The sequence below is a fragment of the Hypomesus nipponensis genome, chromosome 5 (assembly GCF_054491055.1).
Source record: "Hypomesus nipponensis isolate SF chromosome 5, ASM5449105v1, whole genome shotgun sequence".
Lineage (NCBI taxonomy): Eukaryota > Metazoa > Chordata > Actinopteri > Osmeriformes > Osmeridae > Hypomesus > Hypomesus nipponensis.
The window spans coordinates 4,873,482-4,890,000 of NC_140365.1; the positions used below are offsets into that span (position 1 = coordinate 4,873,482).

At 51.6% G+C, this 16,519-nt stretch overlaps 1 protein-coding gene across 1 annotated transcript in view; it reads right to left on the bottom strand.

Annotated features, from left to right (window-relative positions):
* LOC146287993 (neuronal migration protein doublecortin-like) overlaps positions 1-16,519 on the bottom strand; it is a 36,336-nt gene that overhangs the window by 18,936 nt on the left and 881 nt on the right. Inside the window, exons 2-3 of the mRNA XM_084698952.1 lie at positions 11,149-11,579; positions 5,855-6,195 (exon numbers count right to left, since the gene is read on the bottom strand). Coding sequence (XP_084555078.1) covers positions 5,855-6,195; positions 11,149-11,512 — 705 coding nt within the window. The 5' untranslated portion in view covers positions 11,513-11,579. The remainder of the gene's footprint in view (positions 1-5,854; positions 6,196-11,148; positions 11,580-16,519) is intronic.

Here is a 16,519-nt window from a genome sequence, read left to right on the forward strand (position 1 = left end):
GACAATTACTAAAACATCTCAGAATCTCCATCAAGGCAAGAAAAACCCTTGTCTTGTCGAAATAATGACAACGTGGCATAACTAAGAGATGTTTCTTTCAAACATGGTTTACTGGGTCATGGCTTTATCCCCCTGGTGAACTGAGCTGCTTCACCACACATCCCTCCTCCACAGCTCTCTATTAAATATACGTTACTCCTCTCTCTCTCCACCCCCTCTCTCCCCAGCTAGCAGTTCCTTTCCCTGTGGCTCATCCCCTTGACCCGATCCAGCCCATCCTCAGCCTCCCCCCGCTGCAGCAGTGTACCCGGGCGGCCGGATGAGCCAGGCAGCAGCCAGACCTGGCCCAGTCATGGAGGCCAGCTGGAGGCTGATGTTCCCCTGGCCCCAGGAGCGGGCATCACAGCCGTGATGTCACTAATAGGCTCCAAATGCCCCCTCAGCCTCCTCCAGCTTCACGCCGCTGCCTGTCTCTATGGAAACAGGCTATTGGGGGGTGGGGGGGGTGAGGGGTGTGACTGATGTGGCTGTGGTGTTATTAGATTGGGCTCACACCCCCTCACCCACTGCCCAGGAAGTGGTCACTGATGTGGAGAAGATAAGAGGAGGGGGAGGGGGGGGGGGGGAGCCAGACGCCGGCTGAAATGTCTGATCAGGATGCTGCATCATGTGAGCCACGCCCCTTTGTCAGCTCATCCATCTTTCTCTCCCTCATTTCCTGTCGTAGTACTATGGCAGTTACTGAACATGAGTGCATTTATGTGTGTTTGAGCATGTGTGTGCCAGCAGTGTAATGTTGTACATCTGATGGGGTGAAAAGGTGCCGCAGTGAACCGCATATGGGGGAGGGGGGGCGGGGGGTGGAGCCTGTGAGACCACAATGTACAGAATGTAAAGAGCAAACTCAGCGCATTGCACACACAGCCATTGTCATGGACACAGAGTCCATCACTGCAGAGTAAATCACCATGACAACCGCCTCCGCCGCATGCCTTGCAAAACCAAACCTTTCCCCGTGGTGGAGAAGCAGAGAGAGAGAGAGAGAGAGAGAGAGAGAGAGAGAGAGAGAGAGAGAGAGAGAGAGAGAGAGAGAGAGAGAGAGAGAGAGAGAGAGAGAGAGAGAGAGAGAGAGAGAGAGAGAGAGAGAGAGAGAGAGAGAGAGAGAGAGAGAGAGAGAGAGAGAGAGAGAGAGAGAGAGAGAGAGAGAGAGAGAGAGAGAGAGAGAGAGAGAGAGAGAGAGAGGAAGGAAGGAGGAGAGGGAGAGAGCGAGCCTTGGTACCACCACGGACGACCATGTCTCCACGCCTTGGAATGGACCGATCCACATTCAACGCAGGACTGAACTTGACTTCTGCAGGATACTAAATGTATGCCATCCTCTACCATTCACTCTCTACTGCAAACGTGCACCTATAGTGTACAGAAGACAATCACAACGTGACCTTGTGTGAGGAGAGTGAATGAACACAGAGTTATTAGAGTGCAAATTTGCATTTTTAGTGCCTCTTTGTCCGGATCGGTTTAAAAGACATATGGCAAACCTCTGCACAGGACCTTGAGGCAGTAATGAACTCTCTAAATCCAGTTACAAAGCACAGCACTCGCCACAACCCTGAAAGACACTCCAGACATTCAAAAACTGAATAATCATTCCCCTTGGGAGTAGATAACCAAACACTTCCTGTGTAAGTTCCCAATAACAGCCATAGTTTGCAGGAATATGCTAATTCTAATCAAGGGCATACCCAACCTGCACCTGTTCACTGAGAGCAGTCCAGCAAAAAGGACTGTGCCAATCACAGAGTCACTTTACAATACAGGCACCTCGGTTAAGAAGAATGGGCACAAAATGGCCGCCAGCAAAAGCCTCTCTCCTCTCTAATGTACCCTGCAGGGATGCTGAGGGCCAATGAAGGAATTGACTTCAGCTCTATAGACAAAGGGGATAATTATTTCCCCTGCGCTGAATATAAAACATCCTAAATTGCTGTCTTTCAAGACCAATAATGCACCAAAGACCCTGTCATCCCAGCCTCATCTCCCTGGGCTTGAAAGCAGAAGCAGTTATGGGGAAAATGGGGGCTATTTTCTTGTACTGACAGCAAGAAGGGTGGGGGGGGTGTTCACACTGTTAAAAGAAGGGTGGAGGTTTTCCTTCAAGGACAAATCAAGCTGAGAAGGACTACATATCCACATCACTGCAATTATATTTATTGTCAGCTCTCTTTTCCATCCTCTCTCTCTCCCCCTCTCCCCCTCTCTCTCTCTCTCTCTCCCTCTCTCCCTCTTTCCCTCTCTCTCTCTCTCCCCCTCTCCCCCTCTCTCTCTCCCCCTCTCTCCCTCTTTCTCTCTCTCTCTCTCTCTCTCTCTCTCTCTCTCTCTCCCCTCTCTCCCTCTTTCCCTCTCTCTCCCTCTCTCTCTCTCTCTCTATCCGACTGTCTCTCACTCTCTATGACCGTCTCTCTCTCTCTCTCTATGACTCTTTCTATGAGTCAGAGATTGTGGTACAAGCAGTGAACCCAGTGAACCCAGTGAACCCGCACCCTTACACATAGCTACACGCACGGGGACAATGAACACACATACTGATACAGACAGACACCCCCGCACACGCCCGCCACAGGATGTGCTGACTGACAGACCAGTCCACACCAGCTGGGCTCTCTTTGTGCCTCGGATGTGGTCTCCTAGCAACCGGTCCCACCAGCTGTCGGAGGAGAAGGGGAAGAGGAGGAACGGTGCAGGATCAGGGAGGGGCTGGCACTGCATCAACACCCCCCCTCTACCAGACCACCACATATCAGGCTGCGCTCTGCAGTCTGCGCTCTGCAGTCTGCGCTCTGCAGTCTGCGCTCTGCAAGCTGCGCTCTGCAAGCAGCGCTCGGCAGTCTGCAACCTCCCCGGCTTTGCACACAAAGAGCAGGAATACTACACACATGCCATCACACGCACACCGACACCGACACACACACACACACTGTCACACACACACACCGACACACACGGCGCGTCATACGCACACCGACACACACAACAACACACCCCACTGCTGCAGGAGGGAAGTGTGCATCACAATGAGGCTGCCAGCGAATGACACGTCATCTGTGATGGGTTGAGAGCGATCAACAGAGAGTGACATGAACATCAGAGGCATGGACTTGAACAGCGTTAATACCTAGTTACTGGGCTGGCTGACACATGGTTAGTGTGTGTGTGGGTGTGTGTGTGTTTGTGCTGGATCAAAGGCAAATGTGTGGGATCAACATGGTCGCCACAAACTGAACTTGTCATGCAGCACACAGTACAGCCTATGCCTGCATGGCACATGCAGTCATGTTCATTGTTAAAATCAGTGTGAGAGATGCATTCTCATAAAACATTTATGGCTGGCAGGCAACAGCCAAGCATTCTTAGAGAGAGAAAGAGAGAGAGAGAGAGAGAGAGAGAGAGAGAGAGAGACAGAGAGACAGAGAGACAGAGAGACAGAGAGACAGAGAGACAGAGAGACAGAGACAGAGACAGAGACAGAGACAGAGACAGAGACAGAGACAGAGACAGAGACAGAGACAGAGAGACAGACACACATCAGAGATCCTAACCAACAGAGGCTCAGTGCCTTCCAGCAGCTCATGAACTTCTGACACCGTCTGTTGTTTGAGGAGAGCTCTCCGCCCCTGTGTGTGGGCCCTGCCAGAGCCTGGCTCGTCTCGTCTGACTGGAGGCTGTTTTTAGTGATGCAGGTTTAGTGAGAGCCTATTGAGGACGGTGTGTTCGCTTGACCAATACCCTAAACAGTGTTAGTTAGCTTGACCAAGACCCTAGACATTGTTAGTTAGCTTGACCAAGACCCTAGACAGTGTTAGTAAGCTTGACCAAGACCCTAGAGGGGCTATTTCTCTCTATCTACAGAGTGCAGCTACGCCCCGCCTAATCCCAGGGACTGTGATGAGGGCGTTATTGGAATATGCATGAGGAAATAACCGACTGAGTGAGATCAGTCTCTTTTCCTTTCAATCAGCCCAGACACAAAGGTGTGGAGGTCTGACTGGTCCCCACAGGCAGCCAGGGGGGCAGCCAGGGGGGCAGGGGGGGGGGGCAGTGGGGGGGGGGGCAGTGGAAGGGGGCAGCGGGGGGCTTCCAGAGCGGATACACCGTGGCCCCCAGATGCATGTGATGGCAGATAGAATCAGAGTGTTCCAGACACGGGGGATTAGGACCCGTTTAGGCATATCAGAGGTGGGCCTTAAGAACAGCTGTGGCCTGGCCTGGCAGAGCGCTGTCACGTCCAACCCCTCCTCTCCTCCTCCTTCCCCTCCTCTCTTCCTCCTCCCCCTGTATGAAGGGAGACAGGAGCCGGAAGCACTGAGCGGGTCTGGGCCGTTAGAGAGGAAGACCAAAAGACTATGAGTCAGACAGAATATTTATTGAGTGGTGTATCTGTCTCCTACACTATCCAATCAGTTATCTTCCATCGAGTGTTCGGGCTGGCCTGCGGAAGGCGTCTCATAAAAGAATCCCCACGAGAGGTGAGGCCACTTTGAGCTCTCGGAGGATTCCTCAGTGGCATTAGCTCCACCACTGAACGCAGGCCTGTAAACCTCTAAAACCCCCTCCGTCACAGCTGACCCATGGCCTCTGCATACACTCATCACGCCACTTCCTCCCTGCCAGGGTAAACGCGCGTTACGGCTTTGCTCTGGCCGGGATCCAAGAAGGGACGCTCGGACTACAAGCTATGAAAATGTTACAGCACCTGAATCATAAAACACACCCGAGAACATGACCCGATGGGTTGGGAACTGTCTTGTTTGGAAAGTGTCTTGAAACCTTTAAAAATTCTCTCTTCCACACACAGCCGGGAGGTCCTGCCTGCGCACAATGGAGCCCAGTTGGCACACAGATGTTGGCCTAAATGACAGTCATTTGTCACAGAGAGAGAGAGAGAGAGAGAGAGAGAGAGAGAGAGAGAGAGAGAGAGAGAGGGGGGGGGGTGGGGGGGGGAGAGAGAGAAGTGTGTGTGGAATGGGAGAGTCCCAGTGTGCCACAGACTCATGAATCCAGTCAGTCGTGTGGAAGGCTGAGGAGAGGCTATCACAGCACAGACGCTTCCCTACCCCCGTTCTCCTTTAGACACACTGAACCACCGATGCTCTGCTCGACCACGTCGGTCTGCTCAAGTGGGGCTACCGAGGAAGTTAAAGGGGTTGTGGTCTTCATTGTTCTGTTAAAACACAGTTGTGGATAATGACAGGTATGCACACACTCCCCTTTGCCGCAGAATATCATTCCCTGACAAAGGTAGCCACTGGGGGAGGCAGTGTTCTGAGAGACTGAAACCCACAATCAAGCACCTGAGGTTTGGCCAGGTGACTGTCCGCTGTGTCAGCAGTCTTCTGAGCATCACTGATCAAGAGATCCGGACAACAAAAACACAAGCCGCGATATTCATGAGTTGTGTCTGTATTGTGATACTACTGTTAGCTTCCCTTTGCTGTGTTTCTAGTGAATGGGTTTACATGATCGTTTCCATAGATATTAAAGAGGATGGTTTCTCTTCCTCTTTGATCCTGAGGGCCGTGGTTTCTCGGTCAGTGTGGGTGCTTTGTTCTGACGTCTGACCACAACCGTGGCATGTTGTCTAATTTGACTTTGATCCTTTTCTAAAGACCCACTATAAAGCAGGTGACTGGGCGATTTTCAGATGCCCAACATTCTCAACATCAGGCCTATACATGACCCTGCACCTGTCCTATCCTGACTGGGGAGTCGTGGTGTGAGGGTGAGTGTGTGGAGTCCAGGTGACGGAGTGAGCAGGGCGTGTCAGGGGGCGTGTCGGGGGGGGGGCGTGTCCTACCTGCTTGCCGTCCAGGGTGTAGATCTTCTTCACCACGCCGCTCTCCAGCTTGATGGCGTCCGTGATGTCGGTCAGCACCTGGTCGAAGGAGTGCGCCGTCTTCTTGTTGAGCAGCACGCGCACCGCCTTGCGAGGCTTCACGCCGCTGCGCATCACCGTCACCAGCTTGGGGCGGACAAACTCCTTGCCCTCTCGGGCCTCGCCGGTCGCCTTGCTGGCCAGGGACTGCAGGTTCTTCTGGCTGGCCGAGGCCTTCACGTTCACCGACCAGTTGGGGTTGACGTTCTTGGTGTAGTCCACCTTCTTGTAGAAGTTCTCCGAGGCGCAAACGTAGCTCTCCCCTGAGGGGGAACAGAGACATGCCAGGTGAGAGGGAATGCTCCTCGCAGGTTGGAAAACGAGCAGGGGGAACTTTGTTTAACATCTAGAAACCACAGTACTACTCATGTCCAACTCCCTGAGGAAAGGTTGACATAAACAGGAAGGCAAGTTATTTGAGACTTCCAGACTAAAAGGCAGTGGATTGTGGATTAAATATCCGATAATAGCAGATCACATTCACAGTTTCAGTGAAGAGCAAAGTATAGTGCATACATTATTGATGTCATATATATGATTTCGATAACAGAGCCATGATTCCAAGTTTCAACCACAAACTCTGCAGGCTCACTCCACCAGAACAGTTGCTGTGTTGACAAACTAGAAGTTACTGTCCCAGTTTGTAGCTAAAGTGGGACAGTGAAGGCTGTCTCCTCCCTCTCTGAAATTGCATCAGAATCTCCCCTGACCTGATCCACAGCAGGGATGCGACACATTGAACCTTCCCCTATCATCAGACAGCAGGAGGATCCTGGTCCTTCACAGATATGACACTCAGCAACGGAATGAAGCAATCAGAGGAATGGATTGATCTCTCTTTTCCTCCCACTCTCTCTCCCACTCTCTCTCTAACACACACACACACACACACACACACTACTGCAATGTCGTAGTCCGACATGAGCACTTCACAAGGGAAGTGAAGTACAGCCATGCAAGCGGCATCACTCCCACTCAACAACCCGCTCTTTCGGGTGACCTGAACCGACACACGGTAACCAGCGCAACATAGGGTCCTGCAACACTGGGGTGTCAGATTCTCTCCCTAGCTCAGCCCATTAAGTAATCACCTAAGTCAATGTGGAGCAAGCCACTGTTTGCCCTACTTCTTCAGTCATTGTGCTGACCGGTACAATGCCTAAACTGAGGTGACATCACCTCCAGGGAATGGCTCAGCAAGATAGTGGGTGTAACTGGACCTGGGTATGCTAGCTAGGTTTCATCTCTCCAGGGTCAGCTCGTTTTGTCTGAGGACTGCTGGTAGGAAACCCTGATAAGAACAGAGGCTGTGGGAGACTATGTCTATGAGGAGCAGGTCTAGAACATGGCTCAGAGGAGGAGGAAGAGTGGTCCAGTTCAGCCTGTCTCTGGAGCCCGAGGAAACAGGAGGGTAGACGGATGAGGCCTGTCACACTGAGAGGAACGGTCTGATAGGAAGACAGATCGACTGGGGAAACAGGAGCGAGCGCTTTGAGACCATCAGTGATGTGCAGCTGGTGATGAGCGCTGGGGGCACAGAAGGGCAACGACACTCCACAGAGGACACCAAGGAGAGGGGCTGTGCGGCAGCTCTCAGGCAGGCGGTTTGGATACGAGCGCAGGGCTACCATCTCTTGGTGATGTGTGTCTATGTGTGGGCGGCTGTAGGCGTGACGCAGCCAGTTTCTGCACATACAGTGAATTGTTCCTTCACATCGTTCACGTGAGATGACTGGCTTTTGTACACTTCCAGACACAAAATAGGCCCACACTGCTGTCATTGCATTGCAATTTCCATAAATAGGTACTTTATGTACATGCGTAGATCATGTACCAGTCTACTGTAGTGCCCAAAAGAGGGTGATTGTCCTTCTCTCAACACACACATTTGAGTCTTTGCACATCAAAAATGTGTTTTTACAACCAAACCCTGTTTTTCCATGTTTTAGTTGTTGTTTATTACTGTAAAATTGAGAGAACATGGCAGCCTTAGTGGTGTTACAGTACTGGGACAGCTTATTATAAGTAACATGTATGTCTGAAAATGTACCTACAACATTTTAATAATATCAGACTTGCAATTGTACAGTATTGGCCTTATCCTTCCTCAACTGAATTTTAAATCTGGATATAGACAGTGGGCTCTGGTGCAGCCAAAAGTCCTACAGCGGCTTGCAGGACTAAGGTTCTTCATTCGCCTGTCTCAGCCTAATATAATCTGAGCCTTCCACTGCAGCCTGGCTTTTCTCGAGATGTCCTACTTGGTGTGACCTCCAGACTCAGACACATCCCAGACCCTTCCCATCGCCTTTATCCATTTTTCATATTACACCTCCATCTTTCCCTAAAACTCTCCCTTCCCTATCTTTCCCTCTCTCCCCTTCATTTCCATTTAACTCCTCTCTCCTCCATCATGTTCCCTTGACTCGTCTGCTGTAGTCCAGGGAGGGAGGGAGAGGGGGAGGCAGGGAGGGAGATGGGTGGGGGGGAGGGAAGCAGGCAGGCAGGATGAGGGGAGGCTGAGAGAAGCAGGGATGGCAGGGAGATCCAGAGGACATCAATCAAGCATGAGCAAGCAGTGTTACAGAGCGCACAAAGGAGACTGGGAGAGGAGAACCAAGGAGATATAACTATGCCTAGAATAAGCAGCAGAGTGACTGAACACACATAACTACTTGTTTTTTCGTGCTGTACTATACCACTCCCCCTCCCTCCACAAACACACACACACACACACATTCCCCCCGCCCTCTTTCAAGCAGCTCACGGGGAAAAGACAATCACCTTATCAAATTAAAACAGGGTTTATCTCTTTGTTTCATTTGCATAATCCCTTCCCATTTTCACCACACCCTTCCCTTTGAAGGCCCCCCACCGCCATGTCTCACACACACACACACACATACACACAAATAGAGTTCTGCCCAGAGGCCCAAAGGCTAACAGACCCCACACTCAGATTGGATAACATGTTGTTTTGTGTTCTTTCTCATTACTGTTCAAAAAAGACAGACAAGCAAAAATGAGATTAAAACCAAGAGGCTGAGGAAAAGAGGAAAAGAGGGATGGTGGAAATGGAGGAAGAGATGAAGGGGTAGCATCCGGGGGGGTGGGGGGGGAGGCAGGGGGGTTTAGAATTAAACGGAGAGAGGGTGGTGATGGAGTGAGGGATGGAGGGGGGCTGGTGAAGGGGGTAGGGATGGTGGGAAGGACAGAGGGCAAACATCCGGGGGAGGAGAAATGAACAGTGCCAATTAGCCAGGGGTGTTGAGAGTAATTGAAAAAAAAACGGCCTCCGGGACAGATGGCATTAAGGGAGAGATTTAACAAACACTGGCACTGTTAAGAAGCTGAATTCCCGGGTCACGAGAGTCGAAGACTTGAGGAACTGCGTCAGGTTGAAGAGTGAGACGACATCGCTGAGAAGGCTCTAACAGCACTCTAATAGCACCAAAGGTAAAGAACTTACAACTAAAAAACCTGAAGGCCTGGTTTATTGCCTGTAGAACAAAACAAACGGCCCATCCCATCCCTCCCCCTCCTCTCTTCATGCACCCTCACTGTCTTCCCCACATGGCTTTTCCTCTGCCTCATTCCTTCCACGCTCTACCCCTCCTTTCCAGGGCCGGCAATGACAAGCCAGAAGAAAAATTAACAGCCTACATTGTCGAAATATCTGTGGTTCTCAACAAGCAACCAGCTGGTGTCTGGGAGAGATCTCTACCCCCCCGAAACCTGTCAAACTCTACAGACTGTTGAGTCACATCTTTCCTGGTAGTTTTACATAACATACAGTATCTACACTACAGTACTACGGTACATGCTGTATGTACCACACAGTTAATCACATATTCAAGACGGGGTAGCCGACAAGCTTTCAAGGAGAAAGTATTCAAAGTCTTCCCTACCACTGATACCAAACATCTGTGAATAACATTATTAACACTGAGGGAGCAGCATGAAGCGGCTGTCTAGAGGATCTGTCTGGGAGTGTGTCTGTCTGAGACACAGTGATGACATCAGAAGGAGGGCTCTCTGACGAGGGGCAGAGCTGGAGGTGAAGGGCCCGCCTCCAGCTCTGCCCCCTCAGACAGCACGGCCCAGCTCCAGGCTGGAGCAGGGGCCCTGAGGGGATGACGAGGCCCGTTTAGACCCCACTTCCTGCCTCCTGGCTCTTGCCTCCAGCCTCCTGCCTCCAGCCTCCACCCTCCTGGCTACTGCCTCCTGCCTCCTGCCTCCAGCCTCCTGGCTACTGCCTCCTGCCTCCAGCCTCCAGCCTCCTGGCTACTGCCTCCTGCCTCCAGCCTCCAGCCTCCTGGCTACTGCCTCCTTCCTCCTGCCTCCAGCCTCCTGCCTCCTGCCTCCTGGCTGCAGACGCAGCAGTTTTGGCTTTGGAACCAGCCAGCCGAGCACTGATGCCACACTCTCCTCATCCTCGGGGAGGATTCTTACGCGTGTCTGGCCGGGAGGGCTGAGGATCCCTAATAGTAGTGTACGGTTTCACCCAATGAGAACAGCAGAAAATCCATACACACGCTGGCCAATTAGAGCACGGAGGAAATGTTTATGTCCAATCCTATCAAGGGAGTCGTTGTGGAATACATAATGACTACAGCCGTCGTTGTTGTCGTTGCGGTCATCACGGACGTCATCCTTATATTTATCCCTATCGTTATCAGCATCATCGAGGGAACATGTAGGTGGTGGTGATGTTGTGATATAAACCCGCTAGAGAGTTCTTCATCTCTTCATGGTACTAAACCTAGCTGGTGTGATGACACCATGAGAGGTTAGCTCTTAGGTTGAACCGCAGCCCTGTGGGTCTGGCAGCGCAGGGTGAATCGGCTGGCATGAATTATTGAGGCTTAACGGGATGACAGTACTTGTGCTCACTAACAGAGGTTAGTGGAGTGGCAGAGATGTCTCTGGAGAACACTGGTGAAACTCAGACTAAACATGGTATGAGTACATATCTAATATGTAGAGATTACAGACGGCTAGACAGGACACACAGATTCCTAATCCCAAAATCTTCTCAGTTCGGATGGGGCTCCCAGGCCTCAAGCAGATCCACATGAGCCGACCCCTGACCCCCAAACCCCTTCCCCTCTAGTCTCCAGCCTCTACCCCTTAGCCTTTATTCTTCAGCCTCTGGTCCCTAGCCTCAAGACCCTATCGGAGCCTAGATCCCAGCCCCCTAGCTCCCAGCGACTCACCTTCCTCCAGCTCGTCCATGGAGACGATCTTGCGCAAGCCGTCGATGGAGAAGATGAAGCGGACCCCCTGCGGCAGGTTGATGTGGTCGGAGAGGGAGCGCGTCAGGTCGGCGAGGAGGGCGTCGAAGGTGCGGAAGCGCTCGACCGCCACGGCGTACACGATACCCTTGAAGTAGCGGTCGCCATTGCGGTAGAAGCGCACCTTCTTGGCCTTCTTCTCGTTGGTGAGGGCCTGGAGGGTGCGCGTGCGGTAGAAGCTGCAGTGGGCGCTGTGGGTGGGGCTGGGCAGGCCGTTGGGGCGCCCGCCTCGGGGGGCGCGGGACGTCTTGTCACGCTCGTCGAAATGGCCGAAGTCCAGCTCCATGGTGACTGAGGTCAGGGGTCGGGGAGGGTCCGTGGATGTGTTCTGATGGTGGATACCTCTGGGGGGTCTGTTGTCGAGAGAAAACACACAGGGATAAGCTCTGGAGACATGGTTCTTTGACAAGGTCAAGGAGTGGGTGTAAACACTGTATGTTAAAAGACGTCTTCCCGCTAACTTCCCACAGAACAATATGCCGTAGTTACACCCCCTTCTTCAGTGAACCTTGATGAGCTGGAGGTCACAGGCAGTAAATTGACCCCAGCCTCGCCCTGCCTGCCCTCTCCTGAGGGTGTTGTGTTTCTGCAGGATGAAGAGAGCTCAGGCCCAGCCAATCAATTAGAGCCCCCAGCATCGATCAGTCCAACCCCTCGTGGAACCCAAACAGGGAGGTGTGTGTATGTGTATGTGTGTGTATGTGTATGTTGAAAGGCCCTGCCCCTCTCCGTGTTAGCTAACGGTGTGTGAAAGCAACTGGAGCGCTATCTGCTGTGACCGTGCTGTTGCAGAAACAGAAACTCTAACCTGGCTGAGGAAGAACCCAGGTGACTCGGAGATCAATATTTCATGACAGGTACGCAAACCAGGTGGACTAGGATGTGTGTGACTCACGTAGCTTCTAGAACCTTTCGATAATCCTTAAACAAAGCCCAATCTGAAAATTCATCTTACATGGTTACAGCACGTAGAGCACCTTTGTCGTTTATATGTTGTATTGTTCTGAGGCTGCTCTGCCAGTGGGTTCTGTCCTACATTCGGCTGCCCTTGAGAGGAGCGTGGCTAGAAAAGGGCTATTATTAATAACCCTCACTGGATACGAGATATATAGGAGAAACCTGTCTCCGAGGAGACAGGAGTTAGTGGTGCATTTTGTGGTCGAACCAGGATGATGGAAAAAAGGAAGGTGCTTTTCCTGAGGTGAGGGTTTTTACCTGGTGGCTGCATCATAGCCGCCCACATATTGCCCATCTTATCATCTTGTCATCTTATCATATACCTGATGGAGGTTTGCACTCCCTTGGTTTCCTCCAGTCTATTCAAATCTGTTTTGCCCTCATTTGATACTCAAACAAGAAACATTGTGGTTTAATGCTCATGCCTATGTATGGGTTCCAAATAAAGAAATAAAACAATGAAGAAGTTGTCCTCTCTGGTTTCAGGAAGATGTGATGGAAATAATGCGTGGTTCATCCAAATGTGAGGTTCATCCCACACAGTTCTGCTCGGCAGAGCCATAGAGGGACAGGAATAGCTAGCATCCACCTCCACAGTTCCTGCAAAAAGCTGTTGAACAACAGCAAGCTCAGTCAGTGGTGGTTAGTCACAGGTCCCTGTGATCTCTCCCTGCTCCCAGGCCCTGTGACAACGGGCCCCTGAGAGCAAGCAGTTCCTCCCACCAGGTGTGAGAAGGGCTAAATTCACCCAGGAACCTTCTACCAAAAGCCAGTCCCGCATCACAGGGATGGGATGAGTCACAAGTGGGCTCACTTCAGGAGCAGATACATGCTGGGCCCAGGGGAGAGAGAGGGAATAAGATTTTAAAAAACACTGTGTTTTAGTGGACTGTGCGAATGATTGGCAGAGATGGGATCTGCTTTCAACGTAGAGTTAGACCCCTCGAAATGCCGTGCCAAACTCTCCACGAACATCTGCTCCTTTTGAATGTAAGCAGACCTCTTTATCCCCAGCTCTAAAAGGACAGGCAGGCCGTAGAGCATGGTGGGAAGGCCAGGCTGGTCCAGAGCACTCTGCTGCCCAGTTCCAACTGGAACTCTGGAATGGTCTGTTAGAATAATTAAGGGATTAGCAACTAAATGGGCAGGGTAGCAGCCATTAGCGTGACACGGGGACTTCCCCCGTCGACAGCCACCACACAGGTCTCAGAGCCCTGCCGCTGAGGGCAGAGAGGACCCGCTGAAGGTCGCGGGCGCCACGCCCAGCCTGGTGGCATTACAGGGGGGCTTGGTGTCCTGGCGAGACTGGCAGCGCGGGTGTCGCTAACGCTCGCTCCGGCGGAAGACATTCCGGAACGGGGGAACGAGCGCCCACGTGCGAATGCCGCGGGCAGACAAAGAAACACCTCGGACCGTCTGCGGCCCAGACGAGCTCTGCCGCGGCGACAAACCCGACACTCCACTTCTAATGAATCTCATTAGGCGGCTCGCTGTGATCTCATCAAAATGAGCCGAGTTTCCCCTGTCAGCTACGGGGAGCACAGACGAAACGACGTAGCAGTGACGGGGAGGCAGTCTAGCGCCTGCCTTCCAGAACAAAGACCAGCGCCGGCACCACACTCTCTGCCGCAGACTCTCTCCTCCACTCTATCCTACTGTACTCCACTCTATTGTCGACCATGACACCGCCTATGTCCTGCTATGCTGAGCCTGTGTTCTGCTCCTCTCTCTCACCAACCGTCTCTGGAGGAGGGGATCCCTCTCTGAATTGCTCCTCCCAAGGTTTCTTCCATTTTTTTCTCCTGCTGGGAGTTTGTCCTTGTCTTCCTTGAGGGTTTAGGTTGGTTGAGGGGCAGTTCTATGGGCATATGTGAATCCCTCTGTGACATGCTTGCGTGTGAAAAGGGCTAAACAAATACAATTTGATTTGATTTTGCTACGAATGTGGGGATGGTTGTCAGCCTGCGTCGTACCGTGCCGACACCCCTGCCTCGCCCCCCGTCTGGGGAAGAGCATTGCTTCACCCATCTGACCCGTTGTTTGTGAAATAACGATTTCTGTCCTTTCCATTGGTCTGACTCTGTCGAGTGTGGAAGCTGTGTGTCTGCCACACTGTAGCCATGCTCCGCAGGGTAGCAGCACACAGGCTGTCAAACTTAGATCCAGGCTCTGGCCCTGCTCAGTTTAATACCCTGATGTTTTCTCCAATATCATTCCAAACTCCCTCCAGTGACACCCCCCCCCCCCCCCCCCCCCCCCACACACACACACACACAGTGACTCAAAATGTCCTCTGTTAAACTATTCCGGTCAATAAACACTCGTCAATAACCCAATAATTTGTCAGACCTATTGTTCAATAACAAAGCATTTTTCAATACCTCCCCCAGTCACTCCCTGACCCCTCCTCTCACACACACACAGACATACAAACACACACACAGTGATTAGAAATAGGGCATTTGTGTGCTATTACACAGTGTGTAGGGCCAGATGACAAGTGATAAATCAGTCCTACCTTAAGACAGTGGTCTCCACCCTTCAAACCTGCCCCCCACCCCCCACCCCCTCCCCCCCCCCCCCCACCCCTCAACCTCCTCACACCCAGACCACATCACCAGTCCTGGAGTGTACAGAGCCGGCAGAAGTCAACTGGAACAAAACACACAGAAGACCCCGCCCTTGTCACCCCCCACAGTCACCCTGTCTCTTCAACTGTCATCCCAGGAGAAGGCCTCTTTCATGTGACCGCAACCTCCCCTCCCTCACAACCTCCTAAAACCATCCTGCCCCTGTTGGGTGTCCCTGGGGGGTTCTGATATCCCGTCAAGAATGAATTTGGTCTCTTAAATTCTTTATGTTGTGTTTGTATTAGAAGAAAGGCTGGGGGTGCTGGTCACTAGGGAAATGTAGTAAAAGTAGGCCTGTCTTTCAGAATAGAACCATGCCTGGAGCTGGAGACTAAATGCATTGAGAAGCTCACAGTTAACAGGTTATAATCCACATCAAAATATCCCTCGGTACATTTAAAGACTGTACATGTGTAGAATAGAGTGGATCTATTACTCATGGGGCCTACATGTTACTGTGAGTGACATGGACTCATACTATACTGTACACTGAGATTTAGCCCATGTGGCTGGGGCAACTTTTAAAATAGCCCATAAACCCTTGGCCCTAAATTTAGCCGCACAATTATTGGATTTCTAGGTGTTAGATCTGGGCATGTCAGTTTGATTATCGGTGTGGCTGAAATCCACTATCTGGAATAAACAAGCAGCTCCTAAGAGCTAGGACAAACAGAGCTTCAGCCCAGCGCAGTGTCCACTTACAACTGGAACTAACACTATAATGTAGGGCACATCTGATTTGGTTTTAATAACAGACCTCTAACCCAACCACACTGAGGGAGTTGTGCAGTATTGGACACAAAGCTTTGGTGATACATTAGAGGTTCTTGTTGATAAGATGGCTTTGACACAAGATTGTTTATGAAATGATTCAGTTCATTATGGCCATTAGTGTCGGTGTAGAGGCTGCTATCTGAGACATTTCAATCACTGACTTCCAAGCCTTCAGCACAGGATTGGAGCAGCTTTTCCAATTATGCCTGGCCACTTCCTCCCAAATCCTTACCTAGTGACTGTGACCATACTTCTATGGCCCCAAACAAAGACACTACTACACCTCTACACCTCTCCACACCCCATCAAACCCTTTGTCTCTCACACACACACACACACACACACAAAATGATTTGTAATCATATGAGATGTGACTAGACTCTACAGGGCTTGTTAACCAATTTCTGCACAAACAATGGAGTTGTGTAGTGTACAAGTTCTGTGGCAACGCCCCACAGTGATAGCCCACAGAAGCTGAGGCACAGCGCACATGGAACACTGCTGATTTATATCTCTGCCATTAAATCCTCCTACAGCACAATCACATGTACAACCCCCATCGCTAACCCCAACCCCCAACCCCCCCCCATCAAAACCAGACTGCAGGAGTTAGAATAGAGAGGACCACTTTGTTACAGCCCAGGGATGCTGGGCAGTCCCTCTCTACCCCTCCCCCGCCCACCCATGCGTCTGACTGGAGCCTGATGACAGGCCAGGTGGGGGGGAGGGACCTGGGGAAGGACCGGGGGAGGGACCTGGGTGGGATGGGCCCTCCTCAGCTGACTGGGGCCAGGCTCCAGGGCCCATCTGCTTCTCTAATGGGCAGAAGGTAAATCACTGACTGACCCTTCCCCAGTCCCAAGTCATCCAGGACAGCCCATTGTCTCAGCGAGACAGCCTGGGCCCGCCCTCATGATTCTCTATACCATCAC